Raw genomic sequence first — 18,590 nt, 5'->3', positions numbered from 1 at the left:
ATTACGTTTGGAGTTTAGAGAAAAGACGTACCAAAAAGTGCAAATGAGTTATTGTTCTTTATTCTAAATCAGTGGGTTTTTAACATATTTGGGTCAGGAGATGAGTTCTTCCGGTCGCCAGATAGAGAGATAGAGATAACCAAGTTTGTGTTAAAGGACGGCACTTTACAAAATGTGCTTGAGCTGTTACCTCCGCGACCCTGACGGAAAAGCGGGAGAAGATGGATGGCTTGATTACATCCCACCTCTGCTTTTGAGTGCAGGACTTATTTTCATAGGTGTTGTTAGCACTTTCACTGCAGGAAAGGATCTGAATGCTTCTTCCACTGCTGCTACATTTCATTTATATGACCCTTTATCCAAATTGACTCAATAAGTGTAACAAACCCTGAGGAAATTCACTCAGAACAGCAGCACCTCATCTTCAGAAAAGCCCAACGTGTTTGAGTGCTGGTCCCTAAATGAACACCTGCTGAGCCGCACTCTCTAACTAAACTAGACATGATTGTAGTCATTTCAGCTCTCAACTTCCGGCCCTGAAGATGTACTTTTTTGGAGGTGAAAGTGCATTCTCTCCCCCCCCTTCACCCTTCTCCTCACCCCTTCCTCCCTTTTTCTTTCTTTCTTTCTGTCCATTCTGTGTTCCCGGTGTGAAATGCCAGAAGCTCTAAACTCCCGACACACTGACCTCTAACCTTTGAAGAGGAGAAGGTCTAATTTAGACTTCTGCTGCCACTCTGGTGACTGAACAGACAGACAGACACACACACACACACACACACACACACACACACACACACACACACACACACACACACACACACACACACACAGAGCCATCCGAGTGTGACCCCTGAACCCTGACCTGTGGAGGTGTGCCGGGTCAGTGGGATCCCCTCATGTACGAACAAAACAGTCAGTATACGGCCGCAGACGTTCCTCCTTACAAGGAGCCGTCGCTCCGCTCTGCATTCATGAACCTCTGTGAGAGTTAACGGCTGGAGAGGAAAATACTACGACTGTTCATCAATTTAAAAATGGCAAACGGGATTTATTTGAGTTAAATGCAAATGAAACGTGTTTTCCTTCGAGCCGTCAATCGATTAATGGCGTTAATCACAATCATAATCCCAAGTTTAAAGATCTGTTATTTACTTTTTTGGGGAAAACACAAAAACAGAAGTTTAGATTCAGGAAACAAATGCATGACAACCTGGAACGAGAAATAAGAGGTTTTATTATATGAATTATTACATGTTTTCTGAATTATTGGCATGAAATCTGACAGTTTTCGGACACTAATGTGCTTTACGCTGGACTTTTTACAATTAGGATCTTCCATTTTCATTGATATTATATATTATATTTGTTTTACATAACATTTTACATATTTTTTAAAATACTTGCTTTCATGTTTTTGATATGCACCAGTACACCAAAGCAAATTTCTTACATGTGAAAAGCTACCATACCCAAATTCTGTAATGTTTACCTGCAGCTCTGTTAGTCTTCCTGGCACAGTGAACATTCACTCTGCTGTAAAATAACAGGAATCTGTTTGATTGTATTGTCTGCACATTGTCTTCATGTATTCCACTCACTCTGTGCCTCTGGTGTCCCTCCGTCAGAACACCAGACCACTTTCCAGATGTTAAAATAACCCTCTTGTTGTTTAATGTGTCACTAATGCAGTGTTACCGTCTGAAACTATGTTAGGCACGTCTTTATTTATGTCCCCGCTACCAAGTCCATTATGGAAACGAGTGTCTGGAGGTGTTTAGTCTGAGGGACTTTATGTGTCCTCGAGAGGAACTCAAAAGAAAGTACAGTAAGTATTTATTACCGGGGGTACGTACTCTCACTCCCCACTTTAATCACTTCCTCTTGTCGGTGTTGCATCGCTTTGTTCATTTTGACTTTTAAAACACTTGTGGATATCCAACACTGTACGGAAAATACAGGAGTTCTTCAGTTTTAGAAGCAAAGTGAACACATTACCGTTCCATTCACTTTAGACCAGGGGTGTCCAAACTACGGCCCTCAGCAAATTCCACAGTATAATGGAATATGGCCCCAACCCGAAACTTCAGTTTTCTTATATTGTACTTCTTAAATATATATGTCCAAATACATTGTGTGTGTTAATAAGTGCACTTTTCAAATAAATTGTGTCAAAGTTGAAAGTATTTTTAGCTGTAGCTCGTAACAAGCCTCACAAATACCCTTCCTCGTTCCTCTCATTATAACCAATGTGAAGATTCTGTTTTAGGGGTTAAGCTGCTGCTCACAAAATAAATGAACCCCTATGGAGAGCTATGTTGTAGGCCGTTGGTTTTCTTAAAGGATTTTAAAGTATCAACAATAATTGACCTACATCTGATTGATTTAGCTAACTTATGAGGCAATATACCTCACCTCCAGTGAGCCCAGCTCTTCGTACGTTTTTCAGATTGTGGCCCAGGGGGAAAAAAGTTTGGGCTCCCCTGCTTTAGGTATTTAATTTAATCTAATCTTATTTGATATAATTTACAGTATTTCTGATTCTTTGACCTGCATTCTGTCTAATGGCCAGCAGGGGGCGACTCCAATGGTTGCAGATGAAGGTCAGATTGTATAGAAGTCTATGAGAAAATGACCTCACTTCAAACGTGATTTATTCCCTCAGTAAACATTTTCACAGTTAATTTATGATCTCAATCTGTAGTTTCAAGTCTTCTCCAGTACAGCATGGTGTTCATATGGTAAATGATGGTCTGTTTTGGAGTTAAATAGACGAAAAAGCCGCCTATGATTCAGGACGGTGTGATTGACAGGTCATTGTCGCAGCTTTGATGTTATTGCGATGCTATTTTCACCTCAACCCTTTCAGAGAGTGTGTTTTTAGTCCAGCAAAGTTCATTTTCTGCATAAAAGTTTCCCCAAAACAACATGGCCACTTACAAATGGTCATATTTAGGGCTTGAAATGATGGCTAACATATCGACAGGAGATGTTACATTAATTACGTCCATAATCTAAACTATAAATGAATAAAATATACATATCTTTAGCAGAGGAAGAACTGGGAGCCATATCTTCCACAGAGACAGACTTCTGATGTGTTGATGTGTGTTTATCAGTACACCACTAGTGCACAATACAAAGATCAGTAACTAGGTTTGTCTGCTGCTTCAGATTTATTTAAACTTGTTGATGATCAGGTTATTTAGAGACAGGAGGGATATGATTGAGAGTTGGATGATGGCTGATGAACATGGATTGAAATGGTTGTTCTTGACTGAGGGCTTTTTCTCGTCCAATCAGGAGTGCGGAGCTGGGGTTTCAGAGCTGTCAGTTACAGGGTAGAGAAGCTCACGCTGACCAGAGCGTCACCATCCTGCACGCCAAGGTCGCTCAGAAGTCCTACGGCAACGAGAAGAGGTTTGACCATCATTCAGTGCTTTTAACTCCAACCCTGACCCTAAACATGCAACCAGGGTCACTACCAGTCCTTAGAAAGGGGAAGAGGTGGCAGTGGAGGGAAGACGTTTTCAGATCTTTCCCTGAAGGAAAAGTTAAATGCTGATTAAATCATGTTTTCAAACCCTTGATATTATACTTATTTTCTACTTCAGGTATTCCAGATTTCTACCTGAACATGCTTTAATGTTAAAAAGCCATTATTTTTCCCACGCTGTCTGTCTTAATACACCATTGATCACCCTCCGTCTGAAACCCTCCATTGTCTCTTAAAAGGGGCTAACCCAGAAAACCCAACTTCGCTTTGATTGGCTTGAAAGAGAAGTGAAAATGATCACATATTATTCAAGATTATTTCGCCTAGTAGTCACCAAAGTATATATTGGACCCGTATCATCCAAACATTGACGTATTTGTACGGACAAAGACTTGCTTTCTTCAGGACCAATTGGCCTGACATGTCTCTCAAAAAAAACCTCTCAGGTTAGTTGAACGGTATCGAAATGTTTACATATTGTTCGCCAACGCCTAGCTAACTTTCATAATGCTTCATGTGTTTGTTAGCTGCGTGGTCCGCCAAGGAGACAGGAAGTGGGTACCATTTCATACCATCGGTGCTCTTGTAGTTTAGAGCAACACAATCAGAATCAGAAAGGCTTTTTGGGCAGCTCTCTGATAAGTCAAAAGTATAGTTATTTATCTATTGCTTTCCAAAATGTAGTTGAGTCAAAATATAAAGTAACATAAATAAAAATGAAGTAAAAGGCACTAAGAGGCCCATATCAGGCTTTGAGGGGGGTTTCCCTTTCCTATGGTGTGCAACATAGGTTTTTGAGCATGTAAATGGCCTTTGGTATTCACCAGGGGTGGAGATACTCAAATGGAGGCGATATATTTTAATCAACCTGCATGTAATTGGGAGCTAAATCTGAATTTCCCACTGAATCCCACATTTAGGATCTGGGCAGCATGATACGTCCCTTTAACCTTCACAACATCTCACACACCATACAGCTGATGTTCTCCAGTTACAGTCTGCACTGTCTCACGGTCCGCAGGTTCTTCTGTCCTCCGCCCTGTGTCTACATCAGCGGTCCTGGATGGAGAGTCATGCAGAACCATCTGAAAGGTGAAGAGACACACGAGTACATCTTAGACGGAAAAACGTGGACGAGAAGAAGAGCATTTCAAACCCATATTCAAGGATGAAACTGGGTTTGAGATGCTTCTGTTCCTTCCTCTTCATCCCTCCGTTGTTGCTTTTATCCCATCTCTTCGTCGTCTCGCTCCAGCGGCAGGTTATGGAGACGCTGTGTATCGAGTGTGTGGCTACATGTGTCTGGACACCACCAGCCAGTCTCAGGCCGACGCTTACAAGCTGGTGTTCAACGAGCAGCCCAACTCCAGGGTGAGAACAGTGTGTGTGTGTGTGTGTGTGTGAGTGTGTGTTTTTGTCTGATGTATTGCCATGCACATACCTGTCCTCTGTGTTTGACTGTCTCTGTCCACAAAGTCTCCTCCTGTCTCTCACATTCCTTCGAGGACAGAGGCACCAATTTACGGGAAATTCAAACTGGCCTTTGTCCCGGTTAAATGAGCCCCTAAATTCCTCTCCAAACAACGAGAGATCTGTTTTATCTGTAGTCCTCATGTGTCCTTGGCGGTGGATGAAACCAGATTCATGTGCAGGATAGAGTCAGTAAATGGTCTGCAGAGGCTAAAATCCCAAAGTTGCTCTCACTTTGTTTACCTCCAGGACAGAATGACATCACTATGGAACACAGTAAGCAATAGGCTAATAAGGGGCGGGACATCTCTAAGTGCTTCACCAATCACAACAGCTGACCAATCAGAGCAGACTGGGCTCTGGTTTCAGACAGAGGGTGAAAAGAGGTGCTGCAGCACAGGCAGTCTGAGAAATAAGAGCTTTCTGAACATTGAAGCCCGATAGGCCCCTTTAATAAAGGCCAGGCTGTGAATCGTGTCGATAGAGGCTCTTAAATCAGCAGCTGATAGGTGCGCTCTGGATCTGTTGTGTCTGAGCGACAGACAGCTCGGTGTGTGTTTACCCAGACAGACCATCGCCTCTTTATTACTCCCACTGTGGACTCGACAAACAGTCGTGTCTGACAGGAAAACGACGCTGCTGTAAACACAACGTGTGTGTTCACCAGTCTCCTCATTTACTGTGGGAGGAAACAAGACACACACATCGCTGTGCAGAGACGAGCTGCAAGCATCCACAGGAGACACATCTACAACCAGTTCAATGTTTATCTAATGCAAACATGTAAAGAAATATCTTTCTGTATTTTATTATATTAAAGTTAATAGTTTGGATTTTTGACTTGAAAACATTTGAAGCTACGACTTTGAAAACTGAGAAGGATATTTTCCAGTATTTCTGACACATATATTCAATGGGTACTGGTTATCTGTAAGCTTTATACACCTTTAAGGACACGGCTTATGAAGGTCTTCATGTGCACAATATTCCTTGAGATTTTCCTCTTGTATATTGTGAATTGCTTTCGTTTATTATAGCATGTCCTTCCTATGTAAAGCACGTTGTGTTGCATGTTATAAAGCGTGCACTGTGCTATATATGAGTTCAATTTGATTGACGTTGAAGAAAATAGAGGAACATTTTCATCCCAGTTTCTTAAATTCATAGGAGTTGTCTTCGTCTTCGTTTCATCGTGTTTTTTTTCACACTCTCTGTGTTTCAGATGTTTGCCTCGGCCAAGTCCCTGTTCATCTCCGACCAGGACAAGAGGAAACACTTCTGCCTGCTGCTGCGTCTCTTCCTGGGAAACAGACTGGAGGTGGGTTCGTTTCAGAGCCGGATGATCAAAGTCATCTCCAAACCGTCGCAGAAGAGACAGTCCATGAAGAACGCCGACCGTGAGTCCAATCACCAACGCGCCGAGCCTCGTTGGGCGTCAGATTTGACCACGATGAGTTATTAACTTCCTATATGTGGCAATAAATGTGTTGATATCAAACATCCAGGGCACACTGACACCTGAACACTGACCAACGTCTATCAGCAAAGACTAAGTGAGGATATGTGCAAGAAAAAATACACAGAGACTTAGGGATGGACCTCCAAAAGCCTGTGTGTGTGTGTGTGTGTGTGTGTGTGTGTGTGTGTGTGTGTGTGTGTGTGTGTGTGTGTGTGTCTAACCACATGCAAATGATGCTCCGATGGTCATCCAATAAAATGCACATTCCTGCGGGCAGAAAACCGATGTCACTCTGAGACCTCGTCTTACAGTATCCCTCTGTGTGTGTGTGTGTGTGTGTATGTGTGTGTGTGTGTGTGTGTGTGTGTGTTTCCAGTGTGCATCTCGTCGTGTTCCAGAGTGGCTTTGTTTAACCGCCTGCGCTCGCAGACGGTCAGCACGCGCTACCTCTCCGTGGACAGAGGAGCTTTCATCGCCAGCCCCAGACAGTGGACCGCCTTCACCATCACTCTGGGTACGAGAGTGTGTGTATACTAATATGTACCTGAGAATGAGCATTACTGTATATGTTCTTCACCTCACCTTTTGCCCAGTGCATGATGGGTAGCTCCTCCCAACCCTGATACAAGAGACGCTGCCAAAGAAATACCTAGATTAGTCGATGAATACGAGGCAATTCCCGATGTGTGTGTACCTGCTTCTACATCAAATCTGCATCCATCTGACACGTGTAGCTCAGAGTGTTTTAAAAGACACAGTGTCATCAAGTACGTTGGGTAGCAGTCAGCATAAACGCAGTCAGTGTGTGAGGAGGGTTCCCTCACACACCTCTGGAAAGATCTGTGAGGTTATTTATTTAACACACAGACCTCCCACCAGCTCAACCCAAACCTCCGTCATTCATCCAGCTGCAGTCTCTACTATCATTCCACACACACACACACACACACACACACACACACACACACACACACACACACACACACACACACACACACACACACACACACACACACACACACACACACACACACACACACACACACACACACACACACACACACACACACGTACGCACACACACACACACAGATAGTTGGTACGAAAGTATACTAAAATAGCAACAAATAAATGTTTTCTGTTGGACAAAATGCTATAAAGTGTGATTGAAGTGATTAATATCTTTGTGTGTGTGTGTGTGTGTGTGTGTGTGTGTGTGTAGTGGAGGACCAGCATGCTGACCACGGCGACTTCGTGCTGAGCGACGGCTTCATCTGTTACGGCTGTGTGGTCCAGTTGGTGTGCAGCGAGTCAGGAGTCGCTCTGCCACCCATGGTAACACACACACACACACACACACACACACACACACACACAGCTTTAGTTCACAGAAAGTAACGTGTTTCCTGATGAAAACAGGTTTTTAAAGTGTGGGAAATTAACATTTTAGATCTAGTAAATAAGGTTTTTATCCGGTGTTCCCGATGAAACAGTTGTTCTGTTTCTTTTTTACTTCAACTAAGAGTCAACCCTAGATGTTGACAGACTAAAAATCACCAAAAGTCGTCTGGATATTGTTCCTGTAGTGTGAAATTCCAGAGGAGAAAACTTCAGAGGCCCTGATGCACAGCAGAGACTCATTGCCTTGTATTCAGTGCTGCAGGAAATACTGATTACCTCATTTAATACAATTGTTAATAAAGCAAAAACTAAAAAATAGCGACTGAAACAAAGAACTGAGACTCAAAGTTACAGAAACAAATATCAGTTAATGTGCTTATATTGCGCAATGACTTTATACAGTCTTTGTCTTTTTAATACAACTTGATTGTGCCCCTCTCATAACATCTAGAACTGCCACTGCTGTTTTGGTATTCCTTTAACTTCAATATGTTTGTGTGAAGTAGTCCTTTAACTTCTTTGGTGAATTCAGCGATGAGGAACGAGTCCTAAGACCCGGAAGTGAGTCAGCATGTTATCACTTCCGGTTCCCTCGTCTCAGAGTCAGTGGGATTTCTCCGTAGCATTTTTTAGCTGGAAATAAGGTCTGTAGTTGACACAAATTCAAGAGACGGATCACGTTTTGTTCTCCGACATGAAATAACCCCCCCCCCCCCCGGTAATTGAAACAGCCATAACTTCTAGTTAAACTCAGTGTGGCTAAAAGGAAAAGCTTCGTTAAAATACGCAAGCGAAAGTCAGTTGAAAGGATCTTAAGTTGCCGTGACGTTGATGTCGTGCGACCCCGCTGTACTCCTCTGTAGTTCGTTTGTAGCATAACGTTAGCATTTTGCTTCTGGCTGAAGAAACACACTCCTCAATGTCAGTTTCGGTAATTTATTGACAAGGATGACGACACCCTGAAACAGACAATGCAGCAAGATAAGCTGACAAAGTATTACATCCATGCAATTTAATCAACACAAATATATACCACGAAACAGAGTATAGTAGTATAACAGTATAATATATATATAGTATAATATAATAGTGGAAACAGTCTTACATGAATGAGTGGACGAACGTCTCAACTCGAGGCGGAGTGAATGAACAATGTTTGAACTACAATGGCCGCTGGGCACTACCGGGTCAGAGCACGGCATAACCGGGCAGCGACAGCAGTGACACTGCCCTCTAGTGGCCGGTGATAAACTCTTCACTGGCGATTAGGTTTATGCTTCGGAAATGATAAAAGGAGGGTAGACATGTGGAGATTATCCGGCTGAACAAAACGTGCTTTTATCAAACAGGTTTGTTTTCCACAGATGTTATGTTTTACATTATTCCAAAATCCTACCGAGAAATCACATTGCTTTTTTGTCGAGGGAACCCGTTTGCAGCTTACTTCCGGGTCGACTTGCAACAGTCTTTTAAAGCCATGTAATTATTTGGTGTCCTCTTGTTCATGGACAGAAATGCAGGTGAAAGACAGATATATCCTCACAGATGTAGTTATCGTCTCCTCGGTAAACTAAAGCTAGATGATCAACACATTTATTCTGAGTTTAAACTCTGGCATCAAACCCTTACCTTCTGCAGAAGAGTGAATAAACACGTCTTGATTACCCTGCCCCTCTCTGAGGCTGAATCTCTTACAGATGTTACCTAACCTGCTAATCCCAGAAACTGCTGTTATTGTTGAGCCCGACCTCGTCTTTAAGTTAAAGTTAGACAAACGCTGCTGAGCAGACCCTTCCTGCTCCTGCTGTCATAACACGCTCAGCTGTGTCCGCGGTGTCTGCCGAGGGTAAACCTACACGCCTCTCCATGTTGTTGCAGAGGAGGCCTTTTTCTGCTCCGTTTGTTTGAAGAGTTCTTCCTGCCCGATGAGCAGAGAGTCTCTGGGCTGTGGTCGGGGGCTGCAGACCCAAACGTTGAGCTGGATCAGCAGCCGGGGAAAGACTTTAATGAGTTTCTATATAGCAAAGTAAAGTTCTCAAGGTCCGGAGATACCAGAAGCTATTCTCTTTGCGGACCACCTGGTGTTATGCAAGTCACGCAGCTCCTTAAAATCACCCAACAGTTCGCTAGCGGTCTCAGCTAAATGTTGAAGTGCAGCACTAGTTGACAGGTTAATTAATGATACCAAATTCCATATTATCATTGGGTTAATCCAAAATACAGTATTGCCCCAAAGGTGTTTTTTACTTTGACTTTTTCCTCCTCCTTAAACTTCTTCTCCTTCTCAAACTTCCTCTGTCCAGCAGTGGCTCAGTCAGTAGGGGCTTGGACTGGGAATCGTAGGGTTGCCGGTTCAAGTCCCCGAACAGACTTGAAATATGGAAAGTGGACTGCTACTTGGAGAGGTCCCAGTTCACCTTCTAGGCTCTGCTGTGGTGCCCTTGAGCAAGGCTCCTTCATGTACTTCCTCTCCTTCTTCTCAAAAGTATTTTCCTTTCTCAAAGTCCTCATCAAAACATCTCCTCCTTCCTCTCTTCTCAAACGTCCTCTCCTCCTTTATACATTTCCTCCCCTCCTTCTCAAACTTCCTCTCCTCTTTCTCTTCCTCCTGTATTTCTTCTCAAACTTCCTTTCCTTCTTCTCAAACTTCCTCAACTCCTTCATAAACTTCCTCTCCTCTTTCTGTTCCTTCCTCTCCTTCTCAAACGTCCTGTCCTTCTCAAACTTCCTCTCCTCCTTCTCCTTCTTCTCAAAAGTCCTGTCATCCTCTACTTCCTCATCAAACTTCTCCTCCTTCCTCTCCTCCTTCTCCTTCCTCTCCTTTCTCAAACTTCCTCTCCTCCTTCATAAACCCTAGTATCATTGGGTCAATACAAAATACAGCATTGCCCCAAAGGTGTTTTTCCTCTGATTTGAAACACTGCCATTGTCTCCTTTTCTCAAAACTAAATAGCTTCTATTTCTGTTAAAAGAAGGTGGTGGGTTTGGTGTAAATCCCAGAAATAATTACTTAACTTCTTGAACCTTTCCTCAGTTTTTTGATTGATCGTTGATTGTGGAGGAGAAAAATGTATCAGCAATGTTATGGATGAAGTATTCCTTTAATATCTTTGGTGACATTGCTCAATTTAACCTGATTTGAGTGCTAATTAGCTCACATGCTAACACACAAGACTCTTTTTGGTCTCCAGGTGATCCGTAAGGTGAACAAGCAGCACGCCATCCTGGACGTGGACGAGCCGGTGTCTCAGCTCCATAAATGTGCCTTTCAGTTCAGAGACGATCCCAACGCTTACTTGTGTCTGTCCAACGACGCCATCATACAGCACCAGGTGGGACTCCCTCTCTTTCCCTCTTTCCTCCTTCCCAAACTTCCTCACCTCCTCCTCAAACTTCACCTCCTTCCTCTCCTCCATCAAAAGTCCTTTCCTTTCCTTTATCTCTCATCACACTTCTCCTTCATCCTCCTTCTTAAACTTCCTCTCCTCCTTCTTCTAAAAAGTCCTTCCTTCCTCTACTTCCGCATCAAACTCCCTTTCCTTCTCAGACTTCCTCTCCTCTTTCTCAAACTTCCCAAAAGTCCTTTCTTTCCTCTACTTCCTCCTCAAACTCCACCTCCTTCTCAAAAGTCCTTTCTTTTCTCTGCTACCTCATCAAATGTATCCTACTTCCTATCCTCCTTTCTCAAACTTCTTCTCTATCCTCTCCTCGGCCTACTCCATCCTCTCCTCCTCCTCTACCCTCTCCTCCTCCCTTCTCTCCAGGCCTCCCCCAGCCTGACCGACCCCCTCAGAGTGGGTCTGAACGACGGCTCCTGCTGGACCATCATCGGGGTGGAGGTGGTGGAGTTCACCTTCAATCAGGGCTCCTCCTGCATCCAGACTCCTGTCACTCCTTTTCCCGTCATCTGCGGGTTAGAGGTGAGTCATACTGGGGTTAGGTAGTGTGGACTGCCCCTAACCAGTCGCTTCAACTGGGAGTCAGGGGGATCTTAAACAGGGTAACCGTTCCTCCAAAAATTCAGAATGTTGACCCCATCTCAACGCTGTGTGTGTGTGTGTGTGTGTGTGTGTGTGTGTGTGTGTGTGTGTGTGTGTGTGTGTGTGTGTGTGTGTGTGTGTGTGTGTGTGTGTGTGTGTGTGTGTGTGTGTGTGTGTGTGTGTGTGTATGTGTTGCAGGTAAATGGCGGTGGACACGTCGCCATGCTGGAGGTCTACGGAGAAAACTTCAGCCCTCATCTCAAAGTGTGGTTCGGAAACAGCGAGGCTGAGACCATGTTCAAGTGAGGAAACACAAAAACAAAGTAGAGGTACTCAGATCGTGTTCTTGAGTAAAAGTAGAAGTACTCAGGTCTTGTACTTGAGTAAAAGTAGAAGTACTCAGATCTTGTTCTTGAGTAAAGTAGAAGTACTCAGATCTTGTACTTGAGTAAAAGTAGAAGTACTCAGGTCTTGTTCTTGAGTAAAAGTAGAAGTACTCAGGTCTTGTACTTGAGTAAAGTAGAAGTACTCAGATCTTGTACTTGAGTAAAGTAGAAGTACTCAGGTCTTGTACTTGAGTAAAGTAGAAGTACTCAGGTCTTGTACTTGAGTAAAGTAGAAGTACTCAGGTCTTGTACTTGAGTAAAAGTAGAAGTACTCAGATCTTGTACTTGAGTAAAGTAGAAGTACTCTGATCTTGTACTTGAGTAAAGTAGAAGTACTCAGATCTTGTACTTGAGTAAAGTAGAAGTACTCAGGTCTTGTACTTGAGTAAAAGTAGAAGTACTCAGGTCTTGTACTTGAGTAAAGTAGAAGTACTCAGGTCTTGTACTTGAGTAAAAGTAGAAGTACTCAGATCTTGTACTTGAGTAAAGTAGAAGTACTCAGGTCTTGTACTTGAGTAAAAGTAGAAGTACTCAGGTCTTGTACTTGAGTAAAAGTAGAAGTACTCAGATCTTGTACTTGAGTAAAGTAGAAGTACTCTGATCTTGTACTTGAGTAAAGTAGAAGTACTCAGATCTTGTACTTGAGTAAAGTAGAAGTACTCAGTTCTTGTACTTGAGTAAAGTAGAAGTACTCAGGTCTTGTACTTGAGTAAAGTAGAAGTACTCAGGTCTTGTACTTGAGTAAAGTAGAAGTACTCAGGTCTTGTACTTGAGTAAAGTAGAAGTACCAGAGTGTAGGAATACTCTGTCACAGTGAAAGTATTCTAAATGTTCCTCCAGTGAAAGTAGAAAGTACTCTCATCTAAATGTACTTAAAGTAGCGACAGTAAAAGTAGTCATTGTCTGATTGGTCCATTTCAGAATAATATCTCTGATATGTTTTATAATGATTGATCATTAAATTTAAGGATTCATTATATTTCACATTATTGATCCTAATCTGCCTAGCAACTACAGTATTAAATAAATGCAGTAGAGTAAAAGTACAGCCATTTATTCCTGATTTGTAATGGAGTAGAAGTACAAAGTAGCAGATAATGGAAAAAAGTCAAGTACCTCAAAATTGTACTTAAGTACAGAACTTGAAGGAACTTAAAAGAAACACAGTACAGTACCTGCAGACAGACCAACAGGTGTTATTATATTTGATTGACTGCACTGTTGTCTGGCTGCCTTTTATAGACGCGGGACAACAGGGGAAAATACTTTGTGTCTGACAGTCGTTTATATTTTACTCCACATTTATATAAAGATAACGGGAGAAATTCTGTTATTCAATTCAATATTTTAAGCTTCTCTGTGAATTATTGGAGTGATTTCGGCTTCATTTGAATACAATATTTTGCATGATTGGGGAACAACTCATACACACCTGAACTATGATCCTCATTCACATCTGAGCCAAAAATGTTTGGGAACACCCGGTTTGAACATTGACAGATTTGCGATCAAATTTGAATCAGTAAAGTAATAAATAGGTACAAGTATGCCGACCTCAAAGCTGTCTTTTATTACAGTCCAACAGTCAATACTAGGTTCAGTATAACTGGATAACTTTATGGAGTCTGAACTTTATTACAGTTCCTCTGAATCCAAAAGTTGACCCTCAGCCAAGTCTTGCAGTGATGTAAGATTGCATGATTGGTTTCTGTACGGGGATTTTTGCTTTAACCATCAGGTTGTGCGTCCCTGTTTTTATTTATTTATGACTGTAAGGTGCTGCTATAAAGGCACCAGCTGTACAGCAGCGGCACGAAGAGCAGATTAAAGTTTATTTTAGTTTAAGTGAGACTGCTCAGGTGGAGCTGGCTGCTCATAAAAGCCAGTTTTATTGCGAATTAAGTGGCACTTCCACACCGAATATTACACAACCAAGCACGTTCGACCCAAATGATATTTCATTTGTCCCAGGATTTGAAAGCAGTGTTTTTGCTGTTTGTTGAGGAATTTCATAAAGAACAACAGTCTGTCCTGCTGGAGACAGAGAAATGCCTTCAGGAACGCCTAATAAGTGTTTGTATAACTCATGAACTGTCACAACACGTCAAAATATGTAACATACGATACAGTATAGTGCTAAGCTAAAGGCGGCTAATGTTGGGCTATAAAGGAACTACAGCACGGTCACATGACTTCACGTCTCCACCGCTAAGCTAAAGGCGGCTAATGTTGGGCTATAAAGGAACTACAGCACGGTCACATGACTTCATGTCTCCACCGCTAAGCTAAAGGAGGCTAATGTTGGGCTATAAAGGAACTACAGCACGGTCACATGACTTCACGTCACCACCGCTAAGCTAAAGGCGGCTAATGTTGGGCTATAAAGGAACTACAGCACGGTCACATGACTTCACGTCTCCACCGCTAAGCTAAAGGAGGCTAATGTTGGGCTACAAAAGGAACTACAGCACGGTCACATGACTTCACGTCTCCACCGCTAAGCTAAAGGAGGCTAATGTTGGGCTATAAAGGAACTACAGCACGGTCACATGACTTCACGTCACCACCGCTAAGCTAAAGGCAGCTAATGTTGGGCTACAAAAGGAACTACAGCACGGTCACATGACTTCACGTCACCACCGCTAAGCTAAAGGGGGCTAATGTTGGGCTATAAAGGAACTACAGCACGGTCACATGACTTCACGTCTCCACCGCTAAGCTAAAGTAGGCTAATGTTGGGCTATAAAGGAACTACAGCACGGTCACATGACTTCACGTCACCACCGCTAAGCTAAAGGAGGCTAATGTTGGGCTACATAAGGAACTACAGCACGGTCACATGACTTCACGTCACCACCGTCAAGCTAAAGGAGGCTAATGTTGGGCTATAAAGGAACTACAGCACGGTCACATGACTTCACGTCACCACCGTTAAGCTAAAGGAGGCTAATGTTGGGAGCGATGACGTTGAGTCATCGAATTCAGACACTTGTATACTGACGTATTTTATGCTGTTGAACTAAACATTAAAATCTCTTCATTTATTTCAGGCTAACACTGAAAAACTATTCAATAACCATTGACTTTGACACAACTTTGTGGCTTTGTTGGTCACAGAATCTCCTGGACTTGATGTGGGGAAAGAAGGCAAACATTTTTCCAACAAGTTTGACTAAAAATATCTTCGACAGTCATGACTTTAGCTCTCCGAACGTTCCTGTATTCATACGTTTTGAGAGTCCCGAGAAGCACAAAGGATGTTTTATCAACATCCCTTAGAGGAGCTTTTCAGGCAACAATCACCTCTCTTACTGTGAGTTACAGAAACTCGAGATCCAGGCGCCCCCCTCTCAAAATCTCAGGTGACGCATCGTGGATCAAAACAGCCTCTCTGACGTCAGACGGCACCTCAGACCCCACAGCAAAGTGCTGAGGCATCGTAAGTCAGGGTCAAATACTCCTCCATCAGCAGCGGCGAGAGGAAAGCCGTATTTATACAACATCCACAATGTGCTGTTTGTACGAGAGGCTGCAGCCAATTAGGAACTCGATCCTTCACCGCCATGCAATCCACAGGAGTAGTGGAGGTTTGAATGCAATACCTTTTATATATATAGAGAGGAATGTATAAGAGGGCTTTGAAAGTCTCTGCTGCTCGCCGGAGTTTCATATCAACCACAGAGCCGTGTTTAGTCTGTGGCATGAAATGATCTGCTAGTTTATTTTTGCACCGTTGTTGTTATTGTTGCATCCTGCAAAGCCTCAGAAAAGTCAACAGAAGGGCAGATTATTAAAAGTCAATAATCAAAATCATTAGTTTCCTTCCTCGTTCCACACATCTTTCTCATCTTCGAACAGAAATATTGTTAAATTACATCTTTAGAGCATTTTCCATACACGATACACGGCTCAGAATGCTTTTCAAGAATATGAAAATGCAACCGGAGATCTCCAGACACCAAAGTCCAGGGTTGTAACGTGTCCTGGATTTGGACAGAAGATTACCTACATGTGTACGGCAGCTTTCCTTTTTCTAGCTCGTCTCCAGCCATCTTCTATAGCACTTTTATTGTTTTCCAGACAGACCGAGGTTGGTCGTAGCCAGTACACATTCGTCTGGGGTGATGCCTCTCGCCGCCCATTGGGATGTTTGGCTGCCAAGGCTGTTCCACTGGCGGTGTTGAGATGTTCTTTGTTTGAAGACCAAGAGCAGGTCTGAAGTAGACCAGGAAGCTTCTAGTTTAAGTTTAACAGTATTTAATAATGCAATAGTGTAGTAGGTCTACAAGGGAACACAGCTGTGGTTCCTCTGTCACTGATCCTCAGTCCACATAAAGCACTTATCTGTCTACCAGTTGCATGGATAAAAGAGACCGTTCCGCTTTCTCCTGTTTTATATTCCCCCTCATATTTGGTATTCTTCCGTTGGCTAACATCGGCGGTGGGGGGGATCCATGCCTCTTAGCACTTCAGTCGCCCTCAAAGACAGACCTAACCAATTAACATCCTTTATAACATATCTCATAACAGTTCTTTGGCTAGGCTAATTACATAATCAAGCACATAGTAACATTTGATATATTGATTATTCTCACAGCGGTTCTGCCATTGTCCTGGCATCTGTTGGGGGGGGTACTTCCGTGGTGTCCAGAAAACTGATCCTGAATTCAAGGCGTGAAGTGGGTGCTGGTTGTCATTGGTATTGAAGTCCGATAATTGATATCTGAGATTTTCCCTGTTGGATTTTTGGTCATCAGTTGATTATAATACCTGAAACGTTCTGTTTGAAGCTGCACATACTAACACCACTGAGATTTCTAAAGGGTAAATGCACATATCATGTGAGACAATGTTTTCATAGACCAGCCCTCAAGGTGTTTCAGGGATAAATGTTGGAATGGAAGCAGGGTTTTCAGTGATATTCTGCCTTGATTTTAATCAAGAGTTTTTGTCTGAAACATACGGTACATCTAAAGCCACCTGTTGCTAGCTTTGGGTCTTCATTCTTTGAAGTAAAAGAATCACCTGACTGAGACGAGCGTCTTGTGAAGAGACACACAGACGGATGCAATCGGTCATTCTTTAAATTAAAACACCCTGAAGACTATTTTCTTATTCAATCTTTCTGTTTCGGTACCAAATGACCCACGGACTGGTGGTTGAGGACCTCTGTCGTAGAACAAAACTAAAAGAAGATAAGAAGTACTTTATTGAATTGGGAGAGGTTTGCATTGCAGCAGCATAAAAAGATGAGGCATTGAACATTAGAGAAATGAAAACACTAGAAATAAACAATCAAAATGTAAACATCTCAGTAGAAATAAAATAGCATAGCAATAGCAAGTCAGAATAAAAATGTAAAGGAAATATGAAGCAGGATATTGTAAACATTAAGTGTGTGAGGAATGGAATATTCAATTGAATATAAATGTACAATGTGAGTTTGAGTCCAGTTATACAAGAGCAACTATTAAAATGTCTTATGTTAACCACAGACCTTATTTCAGGCTAACGTGTTCAAAAAAACGTGGAGATGAGGGAACAGGAAGTAGTAAAACGGTGAGCCTTTTCCGGGTTTTTAGACTCCTAGATGCACCATATGAAAGATGTTTAATACACACGTCCTGTGCACACTAGTTACAGTGAAAAACATAACATTTGACTGGAATTGCTCCTGTTTTTCTGGGACATTGAGACCTCCCAGACACCCACATCTCCTTTCTTTAATCTCTGTTTTCCCTCTCAGGTCTCCCAAGTCTCTGCTCTGCGTCGTCCCAGACATCTCCGTGTTCAGCGACGGATGGAGATGTCTGCGTCGAGTCCTCACCGTCCCTCTGGCTCTCATCCGATCGGACGGCCTGATCTACCGGACGTCCTTCAGCTTCACCTACACCCCCGAGCTGCAGCCCTCGCCGCCCAGCCGAGGAGCGCCAGGGGGAGGGAAGAGAGAGGGGGGGACGGAGGGTGGCCAGCAGGAGGACGTCCTGTTGGAGACCATCCACCAGGAGTTCACCAGAGCCAACTTCCACCTGTTCATGCAGAGCTAGACCTCAGGGCGATGATGGAGCAGAGACTGCTGTTGGATTCTCAAAGAACTGGATGCCTGTTCCTGGAGGACAATTTTCCTTCTTCATCCTCTTCATCTTCGAGGATTATTGCACCAGAATATAACATTTTAATGATGGAAATAAAGAAAAGTCCTGCAAAGAAAATGATAGGAACATAATTTCAATACTGATTTGTACAATGAAGTAAGCAACTATGGTACCTAAATCAATAACTGAGGTACATTCGATTATAGATTTGGCTTTTGTGTAATTAAAACTTTTGTTAAAATCAAAATTCATTGTAATTATACGCGTGATAAGTGTGAGTCTGCGGTTACTCATATTAAATCA

The 18,590-nt window shown here is 42.8% G+C and overlaps 1 protein-coding gene and 1 long non-coding RNA gene across 3 annotated transcripts in view; one reads left to right on the top strand and one right to left on the bottom strand.

Moving 5' to 3' along the window:
* rbpjl (recombination signal binding protein for immunoglobulin kappa J region-like) overlaps nt 1-18,590 on the top strand; it is a 25,887-nt gene extending 7,297 nt beyond the window's left edge. For both annotated transcript variants that reach the window (XM_063912048.1, XM_063912049.1), the window contains 10 exons: nt 3,304-3,420; nt 4,518-4,588; nt 4,752-4,867; nt 6,189-6,363; nt 6,802-6,939; nt 7,648-7,760; nt 11,018-11,158; nt 11,591-11,746; nt 12,005-12,108; nt 17,939-18,590. In XM_063912048.1, the coding sequence (XP_063768118.1) occupies nt 3,304-3,420; nt 4,518-4,588; nt 4,752-4,867; nt 6,189-6,363; nt 6,802-6,939; nt 7,648-7,760; nt 11,018-11,158; nt 11,591-11,746; nt 12,005-12,108; nt 17,939-18,239 (1,432 nt within the window). In that variant the 3' untranslated portion in view covers nt 18,240-18,590. The remainder of the gene's footprint in view (nt 1-3,303; nt 3,421-4,517; nt 4,589-4,751; nt 4,868-6,188; nt 6,364-6,801; nt 6,940-7,647; nt 7,761-11,017; nt 11,159-11,590; nt 11,747-12,004; nt 12,109-17,938) is intronic.
* On the bottom strand, nt 7,028-8,993 carry LOC134883597 (uncharacterized). The gene is made up of 3 exons (XR_010168294.1): nt 8,932-8,993; nt 7,668-7,748; nt 7,028-7,059 (listed from the first exon to the last, which is right to left on the bottom strand). It is a non-coding gene; the product is annotated as an uncharacterized LOC134883597 (long non-coding RNA).

This window comes from Eleginops maclovinus, chromosome 20 (assembly GCF_036324505.1).
Source record: "Eleginops maclovinus isolate JMC-PN-2008 ecotype Puerto Natales chromosome 20, JC_Emac_rtc_rv5, whole genome shotgun sequence".
In the NCBI taxonomy this organism is placed as follows: Eukaryota; Metazoa; Chordata; class Actinopteri; order Perciformes; family Eleginopidae; genus Eleginops; species Eleginops maclovinus.
This window is presented reverse-complemented; position numbering and strand designations above follow the sequence as displayed.